The following is an 18,939-nucleotide window of genomic DNA, read 5'->3' on the forward strand; positions in this document are numbered from 1 at the left end:
TCACCAGCAGCCACGTTCACTTAATAGCCGTTTCCACCCATTTCCACCACTTCTTCTGTGTGTGTTCAGCGTTAATCACCGAAAACATCCAACGCACAACTTCGGCCCGTGTTGCTAATGCGACGCTATAGCACACTCAGGTAAGCCCCTCCCCCACGACTGAGTATTACTTCATCCGTAAACAGCACACCAGAAAATGGGATTCCATATGGCTCACACAGACACTTAGATTTAGGGGAGGTGTGGAAATGATTTATGAATCACTTGAGGATGTAGAAGAAATTAAATAATCAGATGTTTATGATAAGAAACAAGAAAAAGTACTTCTTGTTCTACAAAGTGCAAGTTCTGGCACTATTGTGCAATATTTGCATTTCAATTGAATACAAGATATGAACCGTTGCCTCATACACATTATTTATTTTTCAAATAATCTTTTCCTAAATGTTCTCAAAAGGTAAAGTAAGATTTAAATTTCAAAGCAGAGAATATTGATTTTTGTTGATGTTTTTTCAAAATGAAAAGCAATAATGTGAACACTTTTTATAAACGGCGCAGGTGCAGCGCTCAAAAAAAGCTTTCAGATCAGTTAACGATGTGAAAAGAAATAAAACATAAACTCCATGACAAGCGAATGTCCTAAATTCAAACTGTCACTCGAAAATGATAGAAAGTTATGCGCCCAAAATATAGGGGAAAAAGCAAACGTTTAAGTATAGCCTACTCATTATGCAGCAAACTAGCCTCGGTGTTACATAATTCAAATATTGTAGAATCTTATTATAGATACATCTACCGGTGCAGCCTATCTGATAGCACCCTAGACATGCCACTTTAATTGCAAGTTATATTGTCATTGTGGAAGTTTGAGGGGGAGGGGGGGCATTATATCCACCTCTTCCCAAAAGTACAAGTGCACCAGCTGCCCTTGAGCAAAGCACGGATACCGCCGCTGTGGTGCAGGCAGCTGCAGAGCAGTGCAGGAAGTGAGACATCTTCAGCCTACACACACACCACACAGCAAATGGAAAATTATATATATATAGATATATAAATAAAATACAAATATATATTATTCTAATTTTTTTGCGAGGACTCAAACATTAAACAAAACAAATAAAAAATAATAAAAACATTTTTTTTTTTAAATTAATTTAATTATGGACGCACGATGTGGGATCGTATTTGTCTAAATCACGACCTCCCCCCCCCTGCTAAGGAGCACGAGCTCACTAATCGTGCACAGACGTGCGCCAACGTGCTTCTTTAGCCACATATTTCTCGGCGGACTAAAGCGCTGCATTCCGCCCCACCCCTTACAAACACCACCACCACAGTACCTAAATCAGGAAGCACCGTGACACGTTTCTTCTTCTTCTCCTTTTTCATTTGTTGTTGTTGTTTTATCTGACACGGAGGCGCTCGAGCGACTCACACAACGTAAAGAGGGGGAGAAAAAAGGCGTAATTGTTGACGTCGACGACCACTCGTCGGCCGCTTTTTTTTGTCGTTTAAGGAAGACTGACGGTTGCATCCAGTCCGAGGCTCGAGCTGTGGATGCATTTGTCACAGAATAACCGGAGAAGGGTACGTGAGCACACAAACCCGGTACAACACGAACACATGAACACACGCGACGCGGCGGACAGTCCGCGGAAAGACGGCGCTCGCGCGCACGTTACTATTTGTTCTAATTCTTCTCCCAATGAAATACACGGTGTAACGAGTACATGCTATATCCACGGCGACTTGTGTACAACGCGTAACAACCTGGGGGGGGGGGTGTATGTGAGGAATGGCATTTGCCCGACCTCGACGCGGCTGTTCGCCGAGTTCTTGATGAGGACCACTGTCACCTGACCGCGGTCCCTCGCTTCATCAGGTGCTTTTATCAGTGTCGCGCGCCCCCCTCCTCCTCCCCCCCCCAAATACTTCAGCCACCAGCCCCCCGCCCTGTTGCCTTCCCTCGGCGAACCAATCACAGCGAACAAACACACCGCGTCGAACGCATTTGCCGCTGACGCGTTTCTTCAATTCGGCACACACACGAGCGCGCGCGCGCACAGCAGGACTTTAACCCAATATATTCCAGACGTTTTTACCCCCCCCCCCCCCCCCCGTGTGTGTGGTTGGCGGTGGACCCCTTGGACCAACAGGGTTATTTATTCCACATTTAATTGAAAGTGCGTTTTTGAATGAGTGCGTTTTTGCGTTATCGATCAGATCCGCGTGTCACGATTCGTTTAGAGCGCACGTGACGCGTGTCGACGTGCGTCAGACTGTGCCTTCTTTTAACATGGGCTGTGTCTACTACCGCACACTTTACGAAGTACACTGCAATACAGTGCACTACAATTCAGTGCACTGTATTGCAGTGCACTGCGTCGCTGATAAGTGCTGTCTCAAATGGAACACTTACGTTAACCACTTGGCGGAAGTGACGGACGCAAATCTGTTCACGGCACCCGCGAAATTAAGCCGGGAGTGACGTACGCAAATCTGCTTGCGATACCCGCGAAACTTAAAGTGACAAAATGAATGCACTTCTTGCCCTCTTTGTGGCCCTTGTTTACCCCTTTCTCCTCCCCATGTGGAAACTGCGATACCTCCACAATCGCGGCAGGAGCCTCCGTGGTCTACCGCTTGTGCTACCGTAGCCATCTCGTCCGCCATTGTTTTAGAAATAAAATGAAAAGCTGGCGGAAAGGGCTCCTCCTCTTCCGCTACGTCGCCAAGATGGCGCCCGTTTAGGGCGAGTAGTGTCCATCGTTTTACACTACATTTTTTACCCGTTTGCAGAGCGCCATCCGGGTACTTTCAGTGCACTGAATTCTGCTGTTTTTTTCAGTGGCGCACTTCGAACACTGAAAGTCAGTGCTCGAAGTGCTCAAGTGCGCGGTAGTAGACACAGCCATGGAGTCGGACTGGTTTCAACCAGAAGGGAACACGTCGGTGTTCGTGGTTTCCGTATATTGTCATGTTGTTTTGGTCTCGGCCAGTGGATAGACTTTTAATCCAAAACATGTAGGAAATAGAAGTATGACGTCACTCTGGACTTGTTGCTTGACTTTCCGTGAAGGCCTGTTTGGGAAACTGGACATGTTGATTGGCTAAAAAACACAAACAGGATGGAGAACTTCCCAGATGTAGCAGCAGTATATACACCTCTGGTTACAAGATGTGGACGGCCATGTCTGTTAGTTTTAGTGATAAAAAGAAAAAGAAAAAAAGTGTGTTTCGATGCAGGGACATGCTCTTTTACGCCTCTATGCACGGCCTATAAATAAAGTATACTCGCACATGAACTGCACTGAGTTATTAAATCCTGCCGTCCTGGGTGCCCTCTAGTCAGGGAACCTCTGGCTCCATTTCATACACACTACATGTAGGTTTAGTCCTCCTCCTTTTTTATCTGATAAGGACAGAACACAAAACATATTTTAGTTTTTGCTCCAATACATATCTCTGAACGGATCGGGCCCCGTCTACATCCGGGATGTGGTCAAGCCTCACACCCCGGCACGTTCGCTCCGCTCGGCAACAGCCAATCGACTTGTGACTCCGCCACCTCGAGCTAATCACTCGAAATCCAGCCTGTTTTAGGACAGATACAGGAGAACATTCCTGCCGACGGCTATTAGGCTCTATAACAGATCACCTCTTGCCAGATCATAGTGCAATAACTACAATAATAACTTCATATTTACACTATGTTGATCTGCACTTCACACATTTCATTTATTTACACAACACACACATTTCATTTTCATTTACACTACACACATACACACACTTTGCATTTTGCACTCTGTCTATATTTAATATTTTTATATTTAATTTAATTTTACACTGCAGTCATTAGTATTGTATTGTGTATGCATATATGTTGTATATATATATACATATATTATTTTTTATTTTACTTTGTATACTTTGCACAGTCATTGTATTATATTTGTTTGTGTGTGTATATATATACATATACATATATATACTTCATTTTGTATTGTACTTGTATACATCTATATCTTTCATCCCTGTTTTTTATATTTTATATTTTATTCTCGTGTGTTTAGTTTATTGGTGCTGCAACTGTATCTATCTATCTATCTATCTATCTATCTGTTTGCTGTCCTGGCTCCTCAGTGGTGGTACGAGCTCCCCACTGACATCAGGACAGCAGGAAGTCTCTACATCTTCACCGGAGACTGAAAACACATCTTTTCCGACTATATCTGGATTAAAACACAGATTAGCACTTCAGCGGCATTTAAATGGCTCTTATTATGATACTTTTGTAGTTTGACTATGTTGAGGAAATGTTACGTCCTGTATTCTTGTTGTTCTTAGTTTGTACTCGAGGTTGAAATGCACTTATTGTAAGTCGCTTTGGATAAAAGCGTCTGCTAAATGACATGTAGTGTAATGTAATGTAACATATCGGGTGCAGCACCTCATTGGCCAATCAGCTTCTCCCGGTGGACAACATTTACTGTACGACTGTTCCGCGGTGATGGAAATCTCTTTTGTGGCGATCTTGTAGCTTCTGTGGCACGCGGAGGATTACTAACTTAAGCTCGTATCGACGTATACGTAGCGGGAGGCGGTTGTGGGGTTAACCTTCGCATAGCTGGAGGCGGAGCCTCTGTTGGCCTGCGACTATACCTGAGGTGGGACGGCAGCAGGAATGCATTCCTTTTGCGTTTCATTGGATTCGAACACGCAGAGAGGTTTGCTCAGCCGCCCCGTTGTGTGCCTCTGCATTCCTTTGCAAGTAAGAAAAAAACAACCCACACTGAGTTTACCCGCTCTGCCACCACATGTGTGTGTGTGTGTGTGTGACTGCACTCTATACTCGTCCTCCTTCGCAGACTCTGACACACACACTTCCCCTCTTCTCTCACTTCCCCATCCTGTCTGCGCCTGTTCTCGGCCGACAGGTCGAGTCACATTACCTGCTCTGGGAGCACCTCTTCTGCAACAGCGACAGCAACAGAAGAAGAAAAAAACAACGCGATAGCTTTGCCCAAGGCGTGGTGCTGCCCTGTCAACGCGGCGGTGGCGCTCCACGCCGTCATCCGTCACGCGGCGGCTCCTCTTCAGGGATCACAGCGGGCAGATGGTCGGGCCGACGATGTCGCCTTTTGGAACCAAGTCAAGGGGCGGTAGCTCGGATTATTAGAAAGCAACCCCCCCTCTCTCCCCCTCTCCTCCCTCCATACCCCCCAGGTGGCAGCGTTTGCGAATCTCCACCGAGGCGCGTTGAGCTTATGCTTCGGGGGGCGGGGCTTCGTCACGAGATGTGCCTGTGCATCACGAATCAATGCTTGAATTAACAAAGCGATCGCTGTACACGCGCCCTGGGGGTGTGATCGTCCCCCGGAGCCATGTGCTTCTTCAGGAGGAAAGTCCCACGGCTGTAACACCCAGATGGTACATATCTGTTCCATCGACTGTCAGGTGTGGACACATAGTCATCGTGACGCCACCTGTGTGTTTTTTTTGCGACCAGAAGCGATAAGACAGGGTGGAGCTTAGTACGGACAAACAGTGGATGAGACATCTTTAGGTGATCGAAGCGTTTATAATTCAAATTTCATGAACTGAAAGCACACTGTCAACTTAGTTGGGATTTTTAAATCGCCATGTTGTTATTTAGAAATGATGAATGATTACCACATGTTCCGTCCCTTTGAGATTGGCTGTGAAATCAGACTCCTTCAAAAGGGATCAAAACATCAAAAAGTCAACTATTCCGGGTCACCTCTACTTTTGTGTGTTTGAGTCATCTACCTTAAGGAAGGTTATGTTTTGATCGCCGTGTATTTAAGTATTAAACCGAATCGCATGAAATTTGGTGGGATGATTGGTTATTATCCGGGGACCATTTGATTAGATTTTGGGATCGATCGGGTCAAAGGTCAAGGTCAAGAAAAGGTCCTTTTTACCACAGCGCGATCAATTTCTATCCAATTGGCATGCAACTAATGCCAAAATGTTCATAATTCAATGCCCAATCTTGATATGCGAAGGTATGCACTCTACCGAGTGCCCGTTCTAGTTTGTATTGTACTCGTATTCTTTTATTTTAATCATTGATCCTTTTTGTAAAGAACATTGTTACCTGGCTTTTGCTTTGTAAATACAATATTACGTCCTACGCGATCAAAGTGAAAGGTTTAAAGTTGTAAGACAACAACACAGACTCCTCCCAGAGTGGACAAAGCCGTGGTCTGTCAGTCCCGAGGTAGCCACGCCCTAAAGCGTCATTGTCTCATTGTGACCATTACATCGAGCTTTATTGAAAAACTCTTGAAACTAGGGATTGGGACCATAAAGTCGTGTTCACAATGTTTTTACTTGGGTAATAACTCATGATTCACCCCCTGCTGGCCAGTGGAGAGAATGCAGGTTCGAGGCACTTTTGCTTCGTCTTTATTCCCCGACGTTACAAGACGATGTAATAATACAGGGTTTTTCCTGCATAGAGAAAATTTGGGCGCGCGCCTAAGCCGTTTTCCCGAACGCCTTTGACAAATCCCGAGCGCCAAAGGGCTCGATCACACCAGACGCGCCTCTCAAAAACGCGTAGCCCGCAAAACCATTGATTCCCTATGGTACGGCGCGACTTTCAAATGCCACGCGGCGCGGGTTTCTTGCGTTTTTCAGGCGTGCTTAAAAGTTTAAATATTCTCAACTTTAAGCGCGAGGCGCGGAGGCGCACGGCTCATCAACGTCACGCTCGGCCAACGCAGCCAATCGAATCAAGCAGGAGGCGGGCTTTCCTTCCTGTTTTCCCGAGGAGAACCTCATATTATATATTATATTAGCGGTATTTAATTACGAAGATCTTTATAATTCTAAATCTAAACACGACTCAAACTGACTCCTGCTCGGTCGGAAGTGCAACTGAATCCTCGCCATCGAGACACGACTCATGGAGTAGATGGTGGTGTTCGCCGTACTCTTTCCTTTCTTTTAAAAAAAAAATATTGAACCCAAAATCAACGGTTGGTTGCGCACGCAGGTCCGCTCCACAGGCGCACAGCGCTGTTTTGCCCGGCACATTTTTGCCAAGGCGTTTTTGGTGCGGCTGCATTTGTTATAGTCGCGTCTGGTGTGATTGTGCCTTAAGGCAAAAAAAAGTCTGCGATGGAAAAAAAAAAACTGTGTTCATCGCGTGCATGTCAGCGAATATGTTCTCAATAGTATGTTTCAAGTAGGCTACAGCCGTTCTGTTTTGATCAATAGTAATCGAGTTGATAAGCGTGTCTTCTTGTCTGATCAATACGCAACTGTGAGGTGCGCGAATGGACAGAGCCACACAGACCGCAAACATTTTTTTTGGGAGCACCGAAGACCCATTTTGACCCAGGAAAAACCCTGTAATAATAACAATAGGGATGGAACAATGTTACTTTTTCAGTACCGATACTTGGACTGAATGGATCCGATACCAATGTTCAATTAGTAAGGCGTTATTTTATGTGTGAGGCAACATTTTGTTTGACTTTCTTTGTTGGCTCAGGCAATAAATTACAAAAAACGCTTTATCCAAAGCGACTTACATTACACCGTCGGCGTAGATTTGGAGTTAAGTGCCTTGCTCAAGGACACATCAAGGGCTAGCAGATGCGTGGATTGTAAGATGGACCTGCTAACCACTGACAGTCGGCCACACTTTAAAAGCTAAGGACAGACGGCTATGACAGGGCAGTGAGATGATAGAGAGAGAGAGAGAGAGAGAGATCAAACAGCAAAGGAGAGTACTTTGTCACGGCCCGGCTCTCAGAGGGCCAGTCCCAACTTTCATTGGTCGATGGGCAGTGTGTAACACACACACACACACACACACACACACACTCGGCCTCATGACGTAATTGACTCTCAGTGGAGCAACACGGTGCAGTCAGTGAGGGCAGCCGGAGGGTTCAAAAGAAGCTGTTGTCCGTCTTGCTTGCACAAGAGCAAACTTAAAGCGAAACAACGGAGCCAGGCAACGACACTCTCACACACGCACACACACACACGCACACACACTTAGACTTGTCAACATGTCGTGCGTGCCCGCCCAACTTCTTATCAATTCAGCTGTAGGCCGGTCGGTGAGCGCTGCTGCGCGGACCCGGAGAGACGCTGTGACGACCGACCGCGTACGACACTGGCCCGCAGCTGAACTCTGTAATCACTTCACCAGACAGGATGTATTGAATGATAATGTGATCACACGTTGACTGTTCTGCTTCATCTCCCTTGGTGCAGCACTGTGTTCACTGACTCCAAACCCTCTTAAATCCCTTACTCATAACCTAAAGAGTATTACATCTCTGTTATGGGAACGTTGGATGAATGCCTGTATTGCATACTAGCGGGTGACATTTTGATTTACTCACAAGCAATAGTGGTTGTTGTAGAGCAGGGTGTCACACTCATGTTCACCGTGGGCCAAATCAGCGTCATGGCCGCCCTCTTAAAGGGCCGGGAACACTTGATAAACTCCTCGAACATACTGTTAACCCTCCTGTGACCTTTGGGGTCAATTTGACCCCATTCAATGTTTAACATCTCTAAACAAATTACTAACTCAGGTTTTTTGCTTCATATTTCATGACTTCCTAATTTATTGGGGACAACTGGGTAAACATAAAATTCACATGATACGTCTTCAACATCCTGTACACAACTTGTACGCATCTGTGTTCTTCGGGGTCAATTTGATATGAAAAATATGTACGTAGAAGTAATATAAAGCCATTAAAACACCAAAAAGATATCTCTTTCCAATTTGAGGTCAATCAGTGAGATTTTAATGGTGATCTGCATATTTCGCTATAGTCGTGAACAAGTATTCTGGATGTATCGGGTGTGGGGGGGCTTTTTATTTAATGGGCTATTTATATAGTCAACAAACAAATATAAAGTACCTGACATCTAAACTTGGGAAAAAATAGGAATTCTAATAATTTTCTGGAGGTTTTAATTGTAAAAGATGTTTACCCTTGGGGTCACAGGAGCATTAAATAACTCTCTTTCCATTTGATTATTGTTTATTTGAGTGTAGAAATACTGCACATAAGAAAATGTCTCTAATATTACAACATGAATCCATTGAATCCTAAACCTTCAAAATAAAAGCACGGGATATGTTTCTTCAATTTCTTTAAGATACGATGATCACGTGTCTTTAAAGCCGTCAGGGGCCACATGAAACGATGCGGTGGGCCGGTTTCGGCCCGCGGGCCTCGTGTTTGACACCTGTGTTGTTGAGTAATCCATTCTCCCGTTTGGACAATATTATAAACCAATCATCTGATTGTGATTCATGTTGCAGGGTAATATCCCTCTCATCTTCACAGAGTGCAATGTATAGCTGCACCACCTGTATCCTCACTGAACAACAGACGGTGTTTTATTGCTTGATTTTTTTGTTACTGAAGCGCAAATTGCAGCAGCGATAGAGACGGTTGTTCACGGCGGTTACTCTTCCTCTAGCTGTTGAATCGGCCTGGTGGATGTTGATGCTTTCACGCGCCTACTTTTTCTAACAAAAATGGCAAAAACACTGAAGATCCTCTCTCTCTTTTTTCATTTTCTCGGTCCCATTGTTAAGGTGGACAACTTCAACCTGAAAGAGAGCTGGCAACACGTCCACAATGTGGTGCAAAGTGAAAACACGAGCTGGGAGGTTTGTCTGAATGCCGTTATGCAGGTTTTTTGTTGTTATGTCTTTTTTCATTTTTTAACGAGCCACATGTGAGACAGACAATCGCTCGTGTGTGTGTGCTGCAGACTCTGCCCAGTGGTAATGGATTCTTCCACGTGCCTGGATAAGAGCTTTTCCCATCCTAATGGTGTATTTAAAGGGCCAACAGAAATGGTTCAAAAGAGGCACTCAATCAAATGCATCCGGTAATTAACAGCAATGCTGTGAGTTCATTTGTAAAGGCGCCATTACATTTATTCTCGCCCTCCTATCTATGGATTTCTGAATTTACGTGGGGGTGGTTTAGGGGGCTAGAGAAGGTTGCTGCGTGTAATTGCAGCCTTGTAGCACACACACTCTCCCCAACCCCTTCCCCCCCCCCCCTCCTCTCTGCATCTCACACTCGATTACGCAACAGTCTTTTTGCAAGTCTTTGCAGGATCTCGGCTCCGATTGTGTAACCTTCGGGAGCGAAACTGTCTGCGAGGCCTCCTCCGCGTGAAGGCGCGTACCACTAGAATACTCGCCCCACTTCCCCTTGTGAATGCTCAGCCGCTGACTTTACAGTGGTGGCCCTTTTTTGTTTAAGCATCAAGGAGTTTCAGCTTATTTTTTAATTTTTTTTTATAGCTACTTAGTTTGTGCTTTCCAGGAAATGGTTCAACCCATTCTCTGAGTTCACTAAGGCTTTTTTCTAATTCATTTGTCTCTATGGTGTTATTAGAGCAAATCAATGTTAAGCCCTTATGTATTTGGAGAATGTCGTGACTAAAAATTACGATAGCTTTCAAATTGTGTCTCGTGGCTGGCTGTGTCACGGAGGTCCAGCTAAATACGCCAAAGTCCTTTTCTTCATAAGTGAGGTATATATATCCACTAATCGGGAAGCTCTGTTTTCCTAGTGGAAGTTGTGCAATATTCTCTCTGGTCGTTTCATTCCTTTAAACTGCTTAAAGCCGTACTGTGGCTGTTGTTGGTGCAACGAGAACCTAAAGGAAAACTTGCAACAGAAGGAGCTTAGGCCTATTTAAAGGGCCAGTACGCAACATTTAGAGCACATGTGTCAAACACAAGGCTCACCACGTCATTTTATGTGGCCCCTGATGGCTTGAAAGACATATGATCACCTTTGTATCCCATGCTTTTATTTTGAAGGTGACAAATTCAATGGATTTGTTTTATAATATTAGAGAAATGTTCTTGTGTACAATATTCCTACTCTCGAACAATCAAATGCAATGAGTTATTTAACAATGTGTTCGGGAGTAGTTCATACAGAGTTTCAGTACCGGCCCTTTAAGAGGCGGCCATGATGCTGATGCGGCCCACGGTGAAAATGAGTTTGACACCCCTGATTTAGAGCATTATTAAAGCAGTAAAACATATAAATACACCTCCGTCTGTCGTGTTATCCGAGCTACTCCTTGCTTGGTTGACGTGCAATTTTTATAGCGCCTCCCTGGCTAGTTTACGGGTCGGCTAGCTTACGGGTCGGCAGATACGACTCACGGCGCCGTAGAGGAAGCGTAACCCCCCTCCACACCTCCTGTTCCCCCTTCACGTACACGCTGTTCGCAACAGTGGCTGAGACGTCGACATGTTGAGAGCCGTCGGGAGTCAATCGAAATGCATCCCGGTCTCGTGTTGTCTGAGTCAATCGGGGCCGATCTAGCACTCGCGTAGCCTCAACGCATGTTTCTTGCGTCATCAAAAAGGGCTGTAACCCTTTAAAGAGCAAATGGCTGTGACCAAGTAAACAAACGGGTGTCATCGATCTCTCCACATACTTCAGACGTTGTGGTTTTAGCGAGGACTCTAAGCCCCTGAGAGTCAAGCGCTGTCTGTTCAATGTATTGAGTCCAGCTGCTGAACACCACAGACATCTCAAACGTGCCACGGCGTGCGCGTTTTGATGATTCTACAACCGAAGAAAGGGAACGCCATTTTTAAAACGTTCTGGGTCTCGATCGGTATGCTTTTTGCCCCTGACCTTTGCAGAGTGGTGCCGTCGTATAGCTGCTTTTTTGTTGCATCAGCATGGAAGTCCTGATAGGGATAGCTAAGGTGCGTTCACATCAAAAGCGAAACTATTTTTCGCGTCGCCCCAAAACGCGTGAGTTTACTCGCTCGACCATTCGCCGTGTTCTCGCCATAAGCGTTGAGACGCTCCGCGAGGGGCGGGGCTTATCTCCGTGTCTCGTCTCCGTAAAGACCGTTATCATCTCCTTCATCCACCAGAATAACTCACCACTAGTTCTGCTTTATACTTGTCGTGGACGTCCCACACACTAACGCCCTCGTGTTTGGGTTCATGACATCACCCGTAGGCTCACTCAGCTGGGTCACTTTCACCGATGAAGTTACTGTTACGTCTGAAAGACTTCCGCCTCCAGCTACGAGAGCGGAACTCGAGAGCTGATTGGCCCGAGTTGCGAGATTACCGCCTCAATGTTGAAATATTTCAACTCGGGGCGAAAATTGCGCCGCTGAAAACGCGTCGCCCCAAACGCGGCGCCCGGAAAAATATTGCGTCTATCGCAGCCACACGCGTCTGTACGTTGACTTCTCATGGGATTCGGTGGCGCGAAAAAATAGCTTCGCTTTTGGTGTGAACGCACCTTGAGAGCTCTAAACTGGGCAGCAAATCCCAGCATCCCTGCCCACCACTGCTTCGGCTCTCTCCCCTATACCGCGTTTCCATCGGCAAAAAAAAAGCTCGAGAAGAAAAAATAAAAACCCGTCGTACGCTACCTGCCCAAAGTGGCAAATACGTGACGACTCGTGATCACAGTAACTCTGCCGCGCGCTCGGGGCTCTCAGGCGACCCTCATTAATGAGCTGATTTCAGAGACGGCTGCTCCCCGCTCCGTCGAGGCATCAGTGGGCTACATTATAATCAGGCCGCTGATCAGAAGAGAAAGCGGCTCTTGTTTGGCTCTTGTTTTCTCGTTCCTGGGAGCCGGTTTCTTTAATTGCTTCAGTGAATGTTGAAGCACTGCTAAAGCAGCCGCCGGCAGTAAACACCGCTCCCCCGTGCTTCCCGTTCAGAGGACGACGTAATGATGGGACGGCGTCTCTCACTGCTTCGTGTTTATGCACCGTCATGATTGAACATTTTTGGATTGCTCGAAGTCCCGATGAACATATTTCTCTCATCTTTCCACTGATTTGACTAGTGCGTAGGGAATATGAGAGGCTTGCGCAATTTTAAATGTGAATAATAAAAACCGACACGGTCCGCATTCATGCAGTTGAATTAAGATAGTTTTTCAGCATTCTTCAGCACGGGGAGTATCCTGTGTTCTTGGCTGAGCAGCCGGCCGAGAAGTGTATACGCCCGGTCCAAACCTCAACGTGGACCCTATATAAACCTACCTTTTTCTTCTTTTGCATGAACCGTAGTGTAGCATAAACATGTTAGACAACTTTTTCTGACAAGTGCCAGAAAAGGAAATAAGTGCCAATTATGATGGAATCCTTTTCTCTTTTTTTTTTACGTCTGCAAAAACTCTCCCTGAAGCCCAACATCCAGGGGAGACGGGAACATTTTTTATTTAATTTCTTTCTTTGGATTGCGAGTGCAGAGATGATGATTCATGTAATACTCGGCGGAGTTCTACACCTTTTCCAACCTGCTCCTTTTAAGTCTATAAACAACAGTTCTTATTTGCTGGAGTTATTGCATTTTGAGAATGAAAGCTCACCTGAGACCTCGTATCCTCAGCTCACAGACATGTCTCACTCCCAGGACATGTCGGTACACCTGTTTTTCCCTCAGTTTACTCTATGTTTCATTACTGAAGCGCTTTAGTTTAATACTCTTGGGAAAAAAGTTTCAGTGACACACTAATCACCAACACAACCTCACATGTGCCCCCCCCCCCCCCTCTTAGTGCTGCTCAATTACCTACACTACCGTTCAAAAGTTTGGGGTCATCCAGACAATTTCGTGTCTTCCATGAAAACTCACTTTTATTTATCAAATGAATTGAAAATTGATTATAATATAGTCAAGACATTGACAAGGTTAGAAATAATGATTAATATTTGAAGTATTAATTTTGTTCTTCAAGCTCAAAGGAAGGCCAGTTGTATAGCTTATATCACCAGCATACCTGTTTTCAGCTGTGCTAACATAATTGCACAAGGGTTTTCTAATCAGATATTAGTCTTCTAAGGCGATTAGCAAACACAATGTACCATTAGAACACTGGAGTGATAGTTGATGGAAATGGGCCTCTATACACCTCTGGAGATATTTCATTAGAAACCAGATGTTTCCACCTAGAATAGTCATTTACCACATTAACAATGTATCGTGTGTATTTTTGATTAATGTTATCTTTATTGAAAAAACAGTGCTTTTCTTTGAAAAATAAAGACATTTCTTAGTGACCCCAAACTTTTGAACGGTAGTGTATATTGTCATTAACGTCGTTAATTACCGTAAAATGCTGTAATTAAGCCGCATTTGTGATAAAATAGCACACTTTTTTGGTTTCCATGAACACCAAACATACATTCAAATGACGCAGCAGCGGATAATTGGGCAGGATTGGACTAATTTGCATTCGGCATCAGATTCAGGGACGACGACGCCGTCGAAGGAGCTGCAGCGCCGGCAGGCTGATCAACGCAGGCAGCGAAGGGAATAGGGATGGGTATCGTTTGGGTTTTTTCCGATACCGGTGCTAAACCGGTACTTTTAAAACGATACCGGTGCCTGAACCGATACTTTTTTTTTTTAAACGCACAATGAGGACATTAAAAACCTCTTCGGCCATATTCCCTGTAGAAGCCGTTATCATGGAGCACCGACACACAACGGATATCAGACTGTTAACATACACAATATATGTTCTCCATTATATGTGATATGTATTGTCATGTGCAGACTTTATAGGGTTAATCCTGTCACTGTGTTGATGGGCAAAGAGAACAACCAATCAGAGGGACTGAAGATGACACGTGACAAATAAAGTTTTGCTTCTGACAGCGAGAGTTACACTGAAACAAAGTGACGCCCCACGGTCTTTATTCCTCCGTCATTATATTCCCGGTAACACCGGGTATACAGCCGGGACCGCTGGACATCAACACATCTGATAGCAGACTGTCACGCTCGTAGCTCGTAGCTCGTAGCTCGCGCTAGCTACGAGCTAGCTTAAGCATGGTTATAATGGCTAATTTATTATATCTTAGATAGATAGATAGATATATACTTTATTAATCCCCAAGGGGAAATTTGTCGTGACAGTAGCAGCAACACACAAGAATAAAAACAAAACACAAAATATAAAAAACAGGGATGAAAGATATAGAAGTATAAAAGTAAAATACAAAACAAAATATATATGTAAATATACAACACACATGCATTATCTTGGCCTACTTTTATGAATGCAAGACTTGCAATCAACGTTACGGTACTAATCTGAGTTGAGGCTGCTGTCATAATAGGTCTCCCCGTGTTCAGGGGGACCGGTGACGGCCTCCCGGTCGCGTCCAGCCTGACGCCGGTGTGCTCGACACGGGTTCACGTAGTCACACACGGCGCAGCCTCCGCTGTCAAACTTAAATATGAGAGGCTATCGCAACCTGCTGACAGGGCGGAGTCACCAGAGAAGTTCACAACAATAGTTTTTTTCAATTTCAATCGGCTCAGGCACCGGAAAGAAGCACCGAAATGTGCGTTGCGTTTCGGTCCGGGTAATACCGGTTGTATTGGAACCGGTACCATATTGGCACCGGGTTTCGGTACCCAACCCTAGAAGGGAAGCGAGGCGACTGCGGGTCAGCGGGAAGTCTTTCAATCGGGGGGTTGGCGGTTCAATCCCCGCCCTAGTGGGTGTGCTCCTTGAGCAATACACTTGACCCTGAATTGCTCCCTGTAGCTGTGTCTACGGTGTATGAATGTAACATGAAGTCGCTTTGGATAAAAGCGTCAGCTCAATGACGTAAAGCAGAAGCAGAAGTTTCTTGAATGTGCCCGTTTTCCAATGGCCTTCTACATTACAATACAGCACGCTTTGTCATTTGGTAAATTAGGGTCCCGTTAAAGTTTGCAGGAAAATAAACGCTCAAGCGACGTACGCTTAAGGCCACGGCGACCTCGTGGTCGTCGGCCAAACCAGTTGAGCACAAGCTCAGCAGCTCACGGTTGTAAACGGGCGCTTAGCCTATACTCACGCAAGATCAACGCAACCGCGCTGACACGAACGTGCGTCAAAAACATCCGCGCTGGATCTTCCTGTTGTGGAAAAACAGCGTCCTGCATGTGTCGGTGGAAGGCAGCGACCCCATCGTAATATTACAGGAGAAAGAGAATTTTAGTTTGCCCCGTTTCCAAAATGTCTTTCATCGAAAACCCTTCGCTTATCTTTCGGGAGGGGCTGAGGGTTTGAGCCGCTTGCCTTGAGCGACCCTGAGTATTACCCGTTGATCACACCCGGTGCAGTCTCGTGACATTTCTCTTCGACTTAAATAAAACAGGCTTGGAAGCGCACCGACAACCCTCCTCTCTTTATCGCGGCCGCCGGTCAGCTGATCGGTCGTTGACGGCTTTTTCGCACCAGCCCAAAAAAACAAAGCTCACTCAGACTGGCAAACGCACCAGTGTGTTTTTTTTAATTTGCGTGCGTGTTGGTGATACAGTTTCACACTCAAGAGGTAGCCCCCCTTGCTTAGATAAGGAGGAGGACAGAACGGTCACATAATGTGCTCGTTGCAGTCGTCTCCCGGTGTAAACACAGTCTCTGTTTTGCTTGCAGCCTGCCAGCAGCATGGGCCAGCATCTCGGAAAGAGGGAGTCACCCACGGGCAGCCAGGTAAGAGTCCCAGCGGCAGGTGATCTTGTTTCTTTCGGTGCAATCGGAATAATAATACCTTTTGGATGTGTGTGTGTGTGCATAAGCTCTCTTTTTTTTTTCAAATGACGGCCTGAGGGCGAAGCGTGCGTCGGAGACTTTTCCTCTCAGCTTATCAGCGTGAGCGCCGGCCTTTAGCAGCAGGACTTTGGACTCTGTTGGCTCGTTCTGATTTATGGCCTTCAGCTCTCTTCAGTCCGACCGTTAAACCGCTTCACGGCGAGTCCTGGACGTCTTCTGAGAGCTTACGTAACACCGGTTTCAAATCACGACGTTCTTCTTTTGTGTCTTTATCTCAAGGGTCTCGGATAAAGATCTGCAATTATTTCTCTTTCTTCGAGCTTTTCAAAGAGACCTTAGATATTCCTGAGCACGCCTACGTGTTATGTGGTTACAACTGATTCGCTCACCTCCGGCACTTGGATCACAAATCCGTTTTTGCTGTTTTTTTTTTTTTAACGGTGATCACACCGCCACGGGCGACGCTTCATACTCCTTCATCCTCCTCTCTCTTCATACTCTAGCAGCACTGATGCTCATCGCTTCACATGGAGGTGTTATCTGTGCAGAGGGAGGGGATGAGGCGGATGTCCATCCACATCCATTCACGTCTATGCATCATTTTTGTATTTTTGCCCCCCTACTATTACGAGTGCGGTGTCCGTCCGAGGGGTAGCTTTTTGGGGTCACGGCGGGTCTCCGTGGCTCTTGCGGGGTCGCCCTATAATAACCCACTCAAAACCAATAGCCTCGTCCCAACGGTGCTCCACGAGGTAAAACCATTTGAAGTGGAGGGAAATTAATAGGGGATTGTGTCCATCAAGGCTGACACTAAACACCTCTCCAGGCCCCCAACCATTAGCTTTGGCCCGGTGGTCACCAGGGCTCTGTTAGGCTGCGTGCACAAAAGCTCAGCTGTCTGACATTGATGATATAGCACCAAATAATTCATTTTTTTCCCCCACAGCAGCAACAATTTGGCACCATCTAGAAATGACTGATTGGTTCTGAACCGATAGGTGTGAGATTGCTTCCAGTGTTGCTGCCGGTGCTCAACATGGAACTGTGGGTTTGTCCTATAAGCTTGAGGAAACTAAAGCCTCTGCATGTCCTTTAAGTTTAAACCGGAAGTAATAAATGAAGTGTGATTTTATTCTTGGACAAACAAAGTCGTTAGGCACCTCACAGGGTTAGCGCTTGACAGAAAATGTCCCGCGGCTAATAGCGCAGCGATTAAATGGAGTAAATAAGCTTGAGAGATTTGGGTTTGAATTTCATTTTTTGTGGCCTTTATGGATGGAGGATCTGGCTCGAACTGGGACAGCAATTTGATTTAATGACATCGTGCAATTAACCGCAGCTTTGCTCAAGTCCTCTTTGTCACAGCTTTTCAAACGCAGCGGATGTAATGGGTTCAGGCCATCGTGAGGGACGAATACGAGTTTTCATCGAGAGGTAGGAATCCGAGTTTTCATCGTGAGGTAGGAATCCGAGTTTTCATCGTGAGGTACGAATACAGGTTTTCATCGTGAGGTAGGAATACAAGTTTTTATTGTGAGGTACTAATACGAGATTTTATCGTGAGGGCCGAATACGAGTTTTTATTGTGAGGTACTAATACGAGTTTTCATCGTGAGGGACGAATCTGAGTTTTCATCGTGAAGTAGGAATACAAGTTTTCAGTGTGAGGGACGAATACGAGTTGTCATCGTGAAGGACGAATACAGGTTTTCATCGTGAGGTAGGAATAAACGTTTTTATTGTGAGGTACGAATACCAGTTGTCATCGTGAGGGACGAATCAGAGTTTTCATCGAGAAGGCCGAATACGAGTTTTCATTGTGAGGTACTAATACGAGTCTTCTAGCTTGCGCTGAGCAGCCCTCTCGCCACACTGTGATTAAGGTGGTGGAGAAAGGAAAAACAGCATTAGGGTCTGTGGAGCTGCAGCGTAGAAGAAAGAAAGAGGGAAAACAGCCTGTCTGTGCCCAGTGACTGTAATGGGCGGGGGGGTTGATGGTTCAGCCCGCAGATGATTTGTCTCCTTCGTCTGCAGAGCACACTCTGGAGCGGGAGGGGCAGGAGCAAGAGAAGTGGATTAATTTGGCTGAAGCCGCGTTGTTTAATCAGCTTTTAATAACTGTATACCTCTCTCTCGTCTATTTACTATTTGTCCGTCCCCCCTTCTCTCTTCGGGTTTGATTATCATGACATCAAAGTCAATCTAAAGGTCTGGCAAAAACAGGCAGTTGTCATAGTGACAGTGGAGCAGGAACACGGCGTGACGGAGTGAAAGCGGGCCGCGTTTCAGGCGCCGTTTGTCCGAGTCTCCATCCCTTTCCCAGTCTCCCTGAAAATGTACCCGTGCCTC

General features: G+C 45.7%; 1 protein-coding gene across 3 annotated transcripts in view; it reads left to right on the forward strand.

Annotated features, from left to right (window-relative positions):
- Positions 1-1,361: 1,361 nt before the first annotated feature.
- Positions 1,362-18,939, forward strand: part of LOC130213370 (myelin basic protein-like) — a 48,165-nt gene continuing 30,587 nt past the window's right edge. Inside the window, exons 1-2 of one of the 3 annotated variants that reach the window (XM_056444938.1) lie at positions 1,362-1,587; positions 16,474-16,530. In XM_056444938.1, the coding sequence (XP_056300913.1) occupies positions 1,558-1,587; positions 16,474-16,530 (87 nt within the window). In that variant the 5' untranslated portion in view covers positions 1,362-1,557. Of the gene's footprint in view, positions 1,588-9,541; positions 9,686-16,283; positions 16,373-16,473; positions 16,531-18,939 lie in introns of those variants that run through there. The other 2 variants (XM_056444936.1, XM_056444939.1) reach the window with 2 other exon arrangements.

This window comes from Pseudoliparis swirei, chromosome 22, assembly GCF_029220125.1.
Source record: "Pseudoliparis swirei isolate HS2019 ecotype Mariana Trench chromosome 22, NWPU_hadal_v1, whole genome shotgun sequence".
NCBI lineage: Eukaryota > Metazoa > Chordata > Actinopteri > Perciformes > Liparidae > Pseudoliparis > Pseudoliparis swirei.